Below are 13,898 nucleotides of genomic sequence, written 5' to 3' on the forward strand. Positions count from 1 at the left end.
AACCCCATGTCTTCACATCCTCTGACATCACCACCGTGCTTCCTCCTCCTCTCCCGAGTTCAGGACCTGCAATGCACTGGCTGAGAGGCCGGTGGATACAGATTCAATTCTGGCTTTCATCAGTGAATTGGATGAGAACTTGAAGACAAAGAGTTGTGGGTTACAGGAAAAGGATTGGGACTAGCTGAATGGCTCTTACAGAACCAGAATGAAATGGATGGGTTGAATGGCCTCCTTCTGTGTTATAGCCACATGCCCAATAACACATTTTCTTCAGCAAGCACAACAGCTGAATAGAATCATTGTAACCCTACAGTGCAGAAGGAGGCTATTCAGCCCATCGAGTCTGCACCAACTCTGACAGAGCATGTAACCCTGGCCCTCTCCCCTGCCCTATCCCCATAACTGCAGACATTTACCATGGCTAATCCACCTAATTTACACATCTTGGGACACTAATTTAGCATGGCCAATCCAGCTAACCTGCACATCTTTGGACTGTGGGAGGAAACCAGATCACTGGGGGAAACCCACGTAGACACGGGGAGAATGTGCAAAGTCCACACAGACAGTGACCTGAGGCCAGAATTGAACTGGAGTCCCTAGCCGCTGTGAGGCAGCAGTGCTAATCACTGTGCCACCATGCCAGCCCTGATCTCCCTGCTCTCCTCATCTTTACTTTTCATCGTGCTAACCAATGTGCCATGGTGTTGCCCGAAAAGGTGAGTTTCTCCTCGCAGTCTATCAAAAACTGTGTTTTAATTAAGATTTCCAGTATTAAACAGTGATCCTGAGTGATGTACGAGTTACACTCAAACCTGGCACAATAGCAACATCAGATAATGTTCCAAATTGTGCTGAAAACTGCACTCATATCCAAGTGTCGTTATTCCTCACATTTAGCATGTTCCAGACTGAGATGTGTGCCACACATGTTTCAATATATAATTATACAGACATTATCATTTTGGAATCGATAGAAATGGTTACAGACCTGGCATCCAGGAGTTTAGGATCCAATGGCGGGTACATCGATCGTACAACATCATCCACCCTGTGACAATGGGGTAAAGAAACAAAACACATTATTGAAGCTCTACCCATGTGGAGAAAGCACTTGATGAATTCTTCCTTTGCTGAAAGCAACGATTAAATGAAACAATAGCTCAGCAGTGCAGAAGGTTGGGATATATAAGCAAATTATTTGTATTTACTTATACGTGCGTTCCCTTGGTACCATCTCACTAATCTATGGAAACAATCTCATAACTACAATTGGTGGCACAGTGGTTAGAGCTGCTGCCTCACAGTGACAGGGATCCAGGTTTGATTCCCGGATTGGGTCACTGTCTGCATGGAGTTTGCACATTCTCCCTATGTCTGTGTGGGTTTCCTCTGGGTACAAATTGCCCCTTAGTGTCAGGTGGACTAGCTAGGGTAAATGAATAGGGTTATCATAGAGAATCATAGAACCCTACAGTGCAGAAAGAGGCCCTTCGGCCCATCGAGTCTGCACTGAACACAATCCCACCCAGGCCCTACTTTCATACCCCTACATATTTTACCCACTAATCCCTCTAACCTACACATCCCTGGACACTCAGGGGCAATTTTTTAGCATGGCCAATCAACCTAACCTGCACATCTTTGGACATAACTTTGGGTTATGGAACCTGGGTGGGATCGTGGTCAGTGCAGACTTGATGGGCCAAATGGCCTCCTTCTGCACTGTTGGATTCTTTGATGATTCTTTAAGATGCCCCTCAGTTTCAGTAACATACGTATCTCGACCTTTTGGCTAAGGTCAAGTGTCAGGACAAGCCTAAGATGGGGTGCAATGCCTTATCATGTCTGCTTGGATCTTGTTTTTCTCCCTTATGGGCTCGATTGGAATTTGAATTTGGTTTTTGGACCAAGCAAGGAATGGATTTGGGACCAAAAGGGAAATTGCTGGATAAACTCAGCAGGTCTGGTAACATCTATAAGGTGGAGATAAACACAGTAAGGAGTCTCACAACACCAGGTTATAGTCCAACAAGTTTATTTGGTAGCACAAGCCACTAGCTTTCAGAGCGCTGCTCCTTCATCGGATAAGTGGGAGTTCTGTTCACAAACAGTTCCAACCATTATTTTGTAAATTGAGTTTGTGTCTTTATACGCCTTGTTTGTAAATAGAACTCCCACTTACCTGATGAAGAAGTAGCACTCCGAAAGCTAGTGGCTTGTGCTACCAAATAAATTTGTTCAACTTAAATCTGGTGTTGTGAGATTTTTTACAATATCTATAAGTCCAATGATGTGCAGGTTAGGTGGATTGACCATGTGAAATTGCCCTTTAGTGTCCCAAGACGTGTAGGTTAGGTGAGGTTAGCCACGGTAGGACGGCATGGTGACACAATGGTTAGTGCTGCTGCCTCACAGCGCCAGGAACCTGGGTTCTATTCCTAGCTTGGGTCACAGTTTGTGTGGAGTTTGCACGTTCTCCCTATGTCTGCGTGAGTTTCCTCTGGTTTCCTCCCACACTTCAAAGGCGTGCTGGTTAGGTGCATTTGCTGTGGTAAATTCTCCCTCAGTGTACCTGAACAGGTGCTGGAATGTGGCAACTAGGGGAATTTCACAGTAACTTCACTGCAGTGTTAATATAAGCCTTACTTGTGACTAAAAAATAAACTTTAACTTAAATGTGCCTGATTTCAGGGATAGGGCAGGGGAGAGAGCCTGAGTAACTCTCTATCAGAGAGTCTGCGTAGTCTCGATGGGCCAAATGGCCTCTTCTGTACTGTAATCATAGAACCCTACAGTGCAGAAAGAGGCCCTTCGGCCCATCGAGTCTGCATCGAACACAATCCCAACCCAGGCCCTACCCCCATATCCTTACATATTATACCCACTAATCCCTCTAACCCAGGCATCCTAGGACACTAAGGGGCAATTTCTTAGCACGGCCAATCAACCTAACCCGTACATATTTGACGCCATGAGATGCAAATGTGAAGGGAAGTGGCAAACTGGAAATGAGAGGTTATTTCAGTGGCTCCAGAGCATTTAATGGTATAATGAATCCCGAGCTTTGGGATGCTTCAGGTGATCGGAAGTCATGATCTGTGTACTTTTCCCTGGCTCCCACTCAGGGCACAGTGGGAATGCTAATCAGCATCAAAGGATCAATGTCCAACCCTCTGCATCAGCCCCATTTCCATTATATGTTATATCTCCTTATGGTCGTGGCCCTTTAAATCCACCACTGAGACAGATCTGTTTGGCAGATTCATTCTATTTATTACTGTCTGCACATCCATAACGAGGTAGATTGAACAGATCTGTCGTGCAATCCTGAGACAGGCCCCTCTCACCTTGGACTAATCCGCTTTGCCACCACGATTATGTCACTCAGCCTGGCTGGCGATTTAATCTTTGCCCCTGATCCCATCGTCATGGCAACAAGTTTCTCCGTGAGAGTATGACATATCTGTAAAACAGGAGGGTGGAAGAATCGACACCTGGGAAGGTCAGCTTTCCCTAAACCCTCAAAGCAAACAATCTCAAAATGACGAGGAAAGGAAGATAAAATTTGCCCTCAGATGTCACTTTTGGCTTTTCTAATTGAAAATGTTTCAACTAATACCAGAGTTTACCAAGTCCATGAAATCTCACCAGTTTAGTGTTTCTCAATCTGATTGGGCCCAATTTTAACTCTGTGTATGCAAATCAACTTTTAAACACTACCATTCATACGTTCAATGTAGAAGCTTTATCTCGCTTCACACCCCGCACTCTTGAACAAATAAACATGCAGACATAGAGCAAAGAAATAATAACTTATTATAACTTCATAAAGGTGTCAATCATTCAAAGCTAACACTACTCCTCAAGCTGTCGAAGCAGACCCTCGCTGATCTAATCCAAGAGTGAGTCTTGAAGCTCAATCAAGCTTTATAATGAGACCATCTGGGAAATGTATCAACAAAAACTGGTGGCCAAACATCCTGAGCATTTCAAGACTCGCCAGGACTATTATAATGCTCAGTGGTTATGTACACGGTGCTTATTGGATGAGTGGGCATGGGGGAGTATGAGAAATGCACGAAAGTGACACATAGGCATGGGAGGGGGGGGGGGCGTGCATGGAGAACTGGAGGAAGCATGGGTAAAACTTTTGAATCATATCTTTCAAACTGTTTCCAAGTCCAGACAATGGCTCATGACTCCTCTGAAGTGTGAGTCCTGAAAAAGACCCGGCTTCACAAAGAATATCCCACAGCAACGAGAACTGCCAGCACCAAGAATAGGTGGGGCGCGGGGGCTGGTGGGGGTCCCAGAATCAGATCCCACCCACCATTTTTAAATCTGGCCTGACCTTGTGAAAATCCAGCCCGCGGGTCTCTAATGAAGATTAACACAATCCTTACCTTAAGAATCTCAATACAATGTGACACCAAACCCCTAGAAAATAGAAGAGCTCATTTTAGTTGCAGAGATTCAGCAAAAACAGCATATATTTATATAGCAGCTTTAATAGATCTCCTAAATAACTTCATAGGAGCATCGAAAAACAAAGTATGCCCACTGAGCCACATGAGGGAACATTAGATCAGATAACTAAAAGCTTGGTCAAGGAGGTAGATTTTCAGAAATGTCTTAAAGGAAGTAGAGAGGCTGAGTCGTGTAAGTCGGGGATGACAGAGTTTTGGGCCGAGGCAGCTGAAGGCACCACCACAAATGGTGCAGCAATTATGAGGAAGGATGCACAAGAGGCCAGAATTAGTGCAGCACAGATATTTCAGAGGGTTTAAAGTTTATTTATTAGTGTCACAAGTAAGCTTACATTAACACTGCAATGAAGTGACTGTAAAAATCCCCTACTTGCCACATTCCGGCGCCTGTTCGGGTACACTGAGGGAGAATTTAGCATGGTCAATAGGGTGGCACAGTGACACTCCAGGGACCTGGATTTGATTGGGTCACTGTCTCTGTGGAGTTTGCACATTCTCCCCATGTCTGCATGGGTTTCCTCTGGGTGCTCCAGTTTCCTTCCACAGTCCAAAGATATGCCGGGTTAGGTGCATTGATCATGATAAATTGCTCCTTAAACCTGGAATGTGTAGTTGGAGGGATTAGTGGGGTAAATATGTGGGATTATAGGGATAGAACCTGGGTGGGATTGTTGACGGTGCTGACTCGATAGGCCGAATGGCCTCCTTCTGCACTGTCGGGATTTTATGATTCAAAGCACCAAGCAACGTGTCTTTTGGACTGTAGGAGGAAACCCACACAGACATGTGGAGAATGTGCAAATAGACAGTGACCCAAGCCAGGAATAGAACTTGGGTGGGATTTTCCTGCCTTGAGGCAAGCGAGGCTGGAAAAATCCCACCCTGACTGACCTCCTGACTATTTCCACCGCTGTTTTTTGTGTCAGATTTTAACTATTTGGGTGGAATTTTCTGGCCACACTCGACCCCCCAAGGCTGAAAAGTCCTGCCTGAGGTCAACAGACCTTTACATAGTCAGTGTCCCATCCACGACGTTTCCCGGGGTGGGAAGACTCCGTCCTTTGTCTTTACCTATTGGATCAGCATTTCTTTTTAAAATGTGCCTCTGGTTCCTACATTTGTACAAATGCATTCATCAGAAGTCAGGAATTCAGACTTTGATCACTGTTGGCTTCTGGCACCATGTTAAATTGAAAACCAGTGGTACAGAATTTGAAATGAAGAACTCCTTCACCTTATCAGATACATGCAGTTACAGACTGAACTCACATTTAAATCATTCCCCCCCTTAAACTTCCATCAATCACCTGATAATGTCCTATGTAGGGTGGCAGAACCTAAACGCACAATGGGCTCAATTTTCTGATCAACTCCAGCGGTAACACACTTATTTCAAAATTGTCGCTGTTTGCGTTCACATCATTCTAACTGGGAAATCAAGCCTATGATGGACTGAAGAAACTTGGAATTAATCCATCAGCCCTTAATCTTAGCCTCACTACTGCTGGAAGACGCCAATCAGATAGTAGACACTTTCTGACATGGAGTACAGAAAGAGAAATCAAATGGAAATTTGCCACTAAGCCGGGTTTTGTTCATATCCTGGTAACTAAAGAAAAACCTTGCATTTATATAGCACCACTCCCAACTGCAAGACATCCTAAAGCGCATTTGGAAGTGTTCTAATGAAGAACTCTAACCGATAGCAGCCCATTTGTGCATAGTAAGTCTCACAAACAATGATGAGATAGCCACCAGATAGTTTTGTTTAGTGATACTGCTTGAGAATTAAATATTTGCACTTTTTCGGAAAGGTGCCATAGCATCTTTGGCATCCACCCCTGAGGAGCCAGCTTAGGCCCCAGTTTAACATCTCAACCAAAAGGCAGCACTTACAGCAGTTTGGCATTTCCCCAGTGAAGTACCAGCCTAGTCTTTGGTGGTCGCCCAAAAGCAGACAGCTACTCTTTGGATACAGTAGGTTCGACCTGATGGGGATCTCATAGAAACTTTAAAAATTCTAAGAGGGTTAGAGAGGGTAGATTCAGAAAGAATGTTCCCAGTGGTGGGGGAGTCCAGAACTAAGGGTCACAGTTTGAGGATAAGGGGTAAACCTTTTAGAATTGAGATGAGAAAAAAATTTCTTCACCCAGAGGGTGGTGAATGTGTGGAATTCAGTACCAAAGAATGTAGTTGAAGCCAAAATGTTGTCTAATTTCAAGAAGAAATTAGATATAGCTCTTGGGGCTAAAGGGATCAAGGGATATGGGAGGAAGGGGGGGGATCAGAATATTGAATTTGATGATTAGCCCATGATCAAAATGAATGGTGGAGCAGGCTCGAAGGGCCAAATGGCTTCTAAATTCAATGTTTGTAATGGATACACAATATTTAATGTTGTTTGTCTTTAGAGCACGAGAGAGATTTGCTCAGTGTCTGTTCAGACAGTAAATCAGTAATAAAGGAACCTGCAGTACGTACGAAGCATCCTCGATCCAGTCTTCGTTTTCCAGAATTGCCTCAATGTGAGGGTTTGTGATCACGACATCGTCCAGCTCCAGTTCTGAGGGCTCACTCTGGGTTTCCATTGCACCAATCAGATCCACTGTCGGCCTGAGAGACAAAAGAAGCCATTTTTGACAAATCGGAATACATTCTGGGGGGCCAAAGATGGCAGGTCTGGTGGCTTGGCCATGCAAAATTTCCTCTTACTGGCCTAAGTTAGGGTGACTAGTGGGGTAAATACAAGCAGTTACAGGGATAGGGCAGGGGTTGGGCTTGGGTGAGATGCTGAGGTGGTGCAGACTTGATGGGCTGAATGTCACCCTTCTGCACTGAAGCAAATCTATTATTCTAGGACAGGCGCAACAGCAATGATAGCGAATAGCTTTGCTTTGATTTGATTTGATTTATTATCATCACATATATTAGTATACAGTGAAAAGTATTGTTTCTTACACATTGTACAGCCAAAAAAACACCGTTCATAGAGAAGGGAAGGAGAGAGTGCAGAATGTAGTGTTACAGTCATAGCTAGGATATAGAGAAAGATCAACTTAATATGAGGTAGGTCCATTCAGAAGTCTGATAGCAGCAGGGAAGAAGCTGTTCTTGAGTCAGTTGGTACGTGACATCAGACTTTTGTACCTTTTTCTCGACGGAAGAAGGTGGAAGAGAGAATGTCCAGGGTGTTTGGGGTCCTTGATTATGCTGGTTGCTTTGCTGAGGCAGTGTGAATTGTAGACAGAGTTAATGGGACATTAAGTGGCAATTTAGTATGGCCAAGAAGCTGTTCCTGAGTTGGTTGGTTCAACCTTAAACATTTGTATTTTTTTCCCAATGGAAGAAGGTGGAAGAGAGTATGTCAGGGGTGTGTGTGGGGTCCTTAATTATATATTTCCGAGGCAGCGGGCAAACCAAATATCTCGATCTTGTCTTTTCTAAGATGGTCATGATCTCAGCCGAGGTGGAAAATAGCTGGTACACTTGGCTAAGCGCTCCTGGCTTTGCAAGCGGGACACTAAAAAGGCCTTGCCTTCTCCAATGATCCCTAACCCTAACCCTCCACTGATCCCTATACAAGTGAATATATGTGGATGATAGACAAGAGTTTGGTGTAGCTGACCTTTTGGCTAAGATCAAGCGTAGAATCAAGCCCAGAACGGGTTTAATGCCTGTTGTCAGCTTGGATCTAGTCTGTCTCTTTTCTGGGGACCATTAATTGAAGTCAATTTGAACTTGAATTGGTTTTTGAGCAAGCAAGAAGCTGGATTAAGGACTTGCCCTGCCCACTCATAGGTGGCACAGTAGCACAGTAGTTGGTGTACTTCACAAGTTGCCATGAGAACTTTAGTTTATTTCACCTGTACAGTCAGTGACTCTCAGTTTAACATGGACATCCAACAGTGCAGCAAAGCTTCCCCCATGCTAGAGTGTCGGCCTAGATAGGAGGGCACAGCGAGTTCAATTCCAGCCTCGGGTGACTGTATGGAGTTTGCACAGTCTCCCTGGATCTGTGTGAAATTCCTCCGGGTGCTCCTGTTCCCTCCCACAGTTGAAAGATGTGTAGGTTAGGTTAGGGGGATTGGACATGCTAAATTGTCCCTTAGTGCCCCAGGATGTGTAAATTAAATGGATTAGCCATGGGAAATGTGTGGGGGTATGGAGATAGGGTGGGGGAGAGAGCCTGGATGCTTTGTTGGAGAGTCAGTGCAGACTCGATGGGCCAAATGGTCTCCTTCTGCACTGTAGAGATTCTCTGATTCTATGACTCTGCACATTGGCCTTGTTATTCTGAGAAAGAAATAAAAAGTTGCATATCTTTCCAATATTTTGATGTAGAAATTAGCCTGGCCTCATTATCCATTTTTGCATAACACTAACACTGTGGCTTCATACAATCCTACAGCGCAGATGGAGGCCATTCGGCCCATGGAGCCTGCACCAACCATAATCCCATCCAGGCCCTATTCCCGCCACCCCACATATATACCCTGCTAATCCCCCTGACACTAGGGTCAATTTAGCAGGGCCAATCCACCTAACCCGCACCTTTTTGGACTATAGGTGGAAACCAGAGCATCCGAAGGAAACCCAAGCAGACACGGGGAGAATGGACTAGCAATGGGCTCCTGGGTTTCCTCACAATTGATTATCTTATAATTCAGGAAGATCATCTTCCAGAGCCAAGTTTATGACTTCTCTGCCAATTAAGTTTTAATCAAAGGTTCCTTTTACCAAAATACTGGAGAACGGTAATGAGGTGAATGGTTAATTTCTTTGGTGGAGGGAAGAGTGTTGGCTAGGACTCTAGCCAAGAGTGTTGGCTCTTCAGAAGTTGCCATGAGAACCTGCACAGACAGTGACTCTCAGTTTAACATGGACATCCGACAGTGCAGCAGAGCTTCCCCCATGCTAGAGTGTCGGCCTAGATAGGTGGCACAGTGGGTGAGGCAGCAACTGCCTCACTGTTGCATCAAAGCACCAGAGACCTGGGTTTGATTCCCGGCTTGACTCACTGTCTGTGCAGAGTCTACACGTTCTCCCCATGTCTGCGTGGGTTTCCTCCCAGAGTCCAAAAGACATGCTGGTTAGCTGTATTAGCCATGCTAAATTCTCCCTCAGTGTACCTGAACAGGCGCCAGAGTGTGGCGACTAGGGGATTTTCACAGTAACTTCATTGCAGTGTTAATGTAAGTCTACTCGTGACACTAATAAATAAACTTGGATTAAACTTAGATTAATGGCCTCACAGCCTGCACAATCCACTGCCTCAGAGGTACAAGACATGAGACAAGCTGATACGTTCCAGGCCAAAGGTTCAACATAAAGGAAAAAATGGCAGTGGCATTGCCATTTCAAACTGCCAATCATCAAGAAATGTAGTCAGGATGGAGGGGAAAAGGAAAAGCTCCTGGTTACACAAGCATTAACTAACATAGAACTAGCAAATATCACCTCCCAATATGTAATTCTCCACAATGGCATAAGGAATGTGCTTTATCAGTGCCTTTAACCCACACATCCAGCAGAGGGGGTCCATTAACAATTGTAAAAATCTCCTGAAGACATGCCGTTCATAAAAAGATTTTTAAGCAATTCCAGGGACCCAGGTTCAATTCCAGCCTTGGGTGACTGTGTGAAGCTTGCACCCTCTCCTGTGCCTGTGTGGGTTTCCTCCGGGTGCTCTGGTTTTCTCTCAAAGTCTAAAGATATGTGGACTGACCATGCTAAATTGCCCTTAGAGTCTGAAAAATGAATAGGTTAGATGGATTATCCATGGGGAATAGGTTACAGGGATTGGGCAGGGGAGAAGTTCTGGATGAGATGTCCTTTTAGAGACTCGATGGGTCAAATGGCATTGTAGGGATTCTACGATTGGTGTAGTTTCTTTCAACAAACTGGTTTCCCTCTGTTCTTTGGTTACATTCTTATTTTTAGAATTTCTGGCTGTGTTTGAGAATTTTCGTACACTCTCCTCGGTCAGCCAAGCGATTATGTGACTCATAGTTCATGATTCATTGTTTACCTCAGGCGAAAGCCAAGATCTTTAAGCCAACAGAGTTAATATTTAACCCAGCTCGATGACACTGAGCTGGAGGGAGTCGTGCATATCAGCTTGAGAATTAACGAATGGCCTTTTCAAACACAGTTACAATAAGTGCTTCCATAAGATAAAGTCTGCACTTCAGTGAACGGCAGTCTGCATGGTGGCACTGCTGCCTCACAGAGCAAGGGTTCGATTCCTGGCTCAGGTCACTGTCTGTGTGGAGTTTGCACATTCTCCCCATGTCTGCGTGGGTTTCCTCCAGGTACTCTGGTTTCCTCCCACACTCCAAAGATGCGCAGGTCATGTTGATTGCTCATGGCAAATTGCTCCCTAGTGTTAGGGCGATAGTAGGATAAGTAAGTAGAGTTCTGGGGATAGGGCCTGGGTGGGACTGTGGGTGGTGCAGACTTGATGGGCTGAAAGGCCTCCTTTTGCACTGTAGGGATTCTCTGAAGGCCAAAGTTTGGAGACGTAGACCCAAGTTTTCCAGCAAACAGATCATTGGAAACTGGGCTTAAGTTGGGAGCATTGGGAGAGTAAATTGGGGCAGCAGCAGCATAGTGGTATTGGTATCCGGACTAGTAATTCAGAGACCCAGGATAATGCTCTAGGGACCTGGGTTCAAATCTCACCACGGCAGATGGTGAAATCTGAATTCAAGAAAAATCTGGAATTAAAAATCTAATGATGACCATGAAACCCATTGCCACTTGTAGTAAAAACCCCATCTGGTTCACTATGCCCTTTAGGGAAGGAAGTCTCCTGGTCTGACCTTAATGTGATTACAGGTCCACAGTGATGTGGTTGACTCTTAAATGCCATCTGAAATAGCCTAGCAAGCCACTCAGTTGAAGGGCAATTAGGGATGGGCAATAAATGCTGACCCAGTGAAGCCCACAGCAAGTATCAAAAAAGGAGCAGGTCAGGATCCTGCAGACGTTTTGACGCACGCATGTGCTCAGGAATTGTCCAGGACGATTACACTTCTGGTGGGTTAATTTCAACAGCCCTGGGACTCTCCTCAAATACCTCCACTCCTGAGCTCACTGCCTGAGACCTCGGGAGATCAGATATATAGGATTACCTGCATATGTACACAGGAAATGTTACCCTGGTTAATATCAGCTTTGAGTCAGTGTAACTCAACCAAACCCTCCTCCAGTCACGTCGCTACTCCTGAAAAGAAGCAACATACTGCAGATGCTGGAATCTGAAACAACAGAGGGAGCTGGAAAACCTCAGCAGGTCTGCCAGCATCTATCTAGATGCCCCTAACCTGACCTGACTCCTTCCCTTCCTGAGCGGCTGAGTACCCACCTAGAGCCCAACTATCTCCAACCCTGTCTGCTACTCTGATCATCCAACTACAAACCCCCCCAACCAACCCATCACCCACCCCCACCAGGCTAACACCCTGCCAATGACAACCCAATTAATACTTGATCTGACCCAATTACCCATTACGATTACCCGTTCACCTACTCACTCAGCTCCCCCTCGTCATCCACTCACTCACTCAGCCCCCCAGTCCCCACTTACTCACTTATGGGACAGCATGGTGGCACAGTGGTTAGCATTGCTGCCCTCACAGCACCAGGGCCCTGGGTTCAATTCCTGCCTTAGGTCACTGTCTGTGTGGAGATCACACATTCTCCCTGTGACTGTGTGGTTTCCTGCGGGTGCTCCGGTTCCCTCCCACGCTCCAAAGATGTGCGTGTCAGGTTGATTGGCCACGGAAAGTTGCCCCTTAGTGCCAGAAGGACCAGCAGGGTAAATATGTGGAGTACACAGCTGGAGTACTGTGTGCAGTTTTGGGCGCCGCACCTGCGCAAAGATATTTTGGCCTTGGAGGGAGTGCAGAGGAGGTTTACTAGGCTGATACCGGAGTTGAGGGGGTTGAGCTATGAGGAGAGGCTGAATAAACTGGGCTTGTACTCGTTAGAGTTTAGAAGAATGAGGGGAGATCTCATTGAGACGTATGAGATGATGAATAGGATGGATAGGATAGAAGTGGAGAGACTCTTCCCGCTCAAAAAAGACAGTAGGACTAGGGGGCACAGCCTCAAGATAAAAGGGGGGCGGTTTAGAACGGAGTTGAGGAGGAACTTCTTCACTCAAAGGGTGGTGAATCTCTGGAATTCTCTGCCCGTTGAAGTGGTGGAGGCTGCCTCGCTAAATATTTTTAAGACGCGGGTTGATGGGTTTTTGATAAGAGAGGGGATTAAGGGTTATGGGGAGAGGGCGGGAAAGTGGAACTGAGCAGCGACAGATCAGCCATGATCTTGTTGAATGGCGGGGCAGGCTCGAAGGGCTAGATGGCCTACTCCTGCTCCTATTTCTTATGTTCTTATGTGGGGTTATGGGGATAGGGTCTGGGTGGGATTGTGGTCAGTGCAAGCTCGATAGGCCAGTGGCTTCCTTCTGCACTGTAGGGATTCTATGATGATTACTAAAACACTTGCACCTTTAAAAACCAGCAGCTACTGTTGTGAAATGTGAGTGGGTGTTGGGGCAGAGGGAGGGTGGGTGCCCCTTCTTCATTTATTTTCCACCGGAGAGACAGCACTGAACTATCGATGCTTCTGCCGGGATTGTTTGTACCTGGCTGGAAAATCATGAAAGGCTCGGAATGCAGAAATCCTCAGTTTACAGAAATAAGGACAGCTGCAGTGTGTGCAGCATTATCACTGAGCAGAGGATCACAACATCTTTAAATTCTGTAGATCAGAGGAAACACTCATTGTTTTAGCTCTTGACCAATTGAACACTTCATACTCCATGACATTCAAGGTAAAGGCATGGACTGGTGCTGGATACCTGGCTGGGTGCAGGTAGAATAGAGGACGGCCTATTAGCTGAGGCTGTTAGCAGTGACTGAATGGAGTTTGGAGGGAGCTTTCATTCTCACACTTCCATTTGAGTTACTGAAGAAGAGCTGGCATGGATTTGTTAAATGTAGACCAAATCGAATCGACTTTTTGATAAAGTAGCATAGAAGAGTGTTTCTGTAATGTAATTATAATGTTTGTCTAATACGCAAATGGTCCCTGACTTGAAACCAGGCAGAAACAATATTAAACTAGGAGTGAAGAATATATCAATAATTCACATTTTAGGGGCAGCACGGTGATTGGCACTGCTGCCTCACAGCACCAGGGATCCGGGTTCAATTCCGGCCTCGGGCTACTGTCTGTGTGGAATTTACACATTCTTCCCGTGTCTAGGTGGGTTTCCTCCAGATGCTCCGGTTTCCTCCCACAGTCTGAAGAGGTGCTAGTTCGGTGCTTTGACTATGCTAAATTCTCCCTCAGTGTACCCGAACAGGCACCGGAGTGTGGTGACTAGGGGATTTTCAC

The 13,898-nt window shown here is 45.6% G+C and overlaps 1 protein-coding gene across 3 annotated transcripts in view; it reads right to left on the reverse strand.

Annotated features, from left to right (window-relative positions):
- The window catches only part of tmem98 (transmembrane protein 98), a 49,125-nt gene that overhangs the window by 10,235 nt on the left and 24,992 nt on the right, over positions 1–13,898 (reverse strand). For all 3 annotated transcript variants that reach the window (XM_080213934.1, XM_080213932.1, XM_080213933.1), the window contains exons 4-7: positions 6,975–7,106; positions 4,410–4,443; positions 3,354–3,469; positions 995–1,054 (exon numbers count right to left, since the gene is read on the reverse strand). In XM_080213934.1, coding sequence (XP_080070060.1) covers positions 995–1,054; positions 3,354–3,469; positions 4,410–4,443; positions 6,975–7,106 — 342 coding nt within the window. The remainder of the gene's footprint in view (positions 1–994; positions 1,055–3,353; positions 3,470–4,409; positions 4,444–6,974; positions 7,107–13,898) is intronic.

Source organism: Carcharhinus amblyrhynchos, chromosome 27 (assembly GCF_965287045.1).
Source record: "Carcharhinus amblyrhynchos chromosome 27, sCarAmb.v2.hapA, whole genome shotgun sequence".
Taxonomy (NCBI): domain Eukaryota; kingdom Metazoa; phylum Chordata; class Chondrichthyes; order Carcharhiniformes; family Carcharhinidae; genus Carcharhinus; species Carcharhinus amblyrhynchos.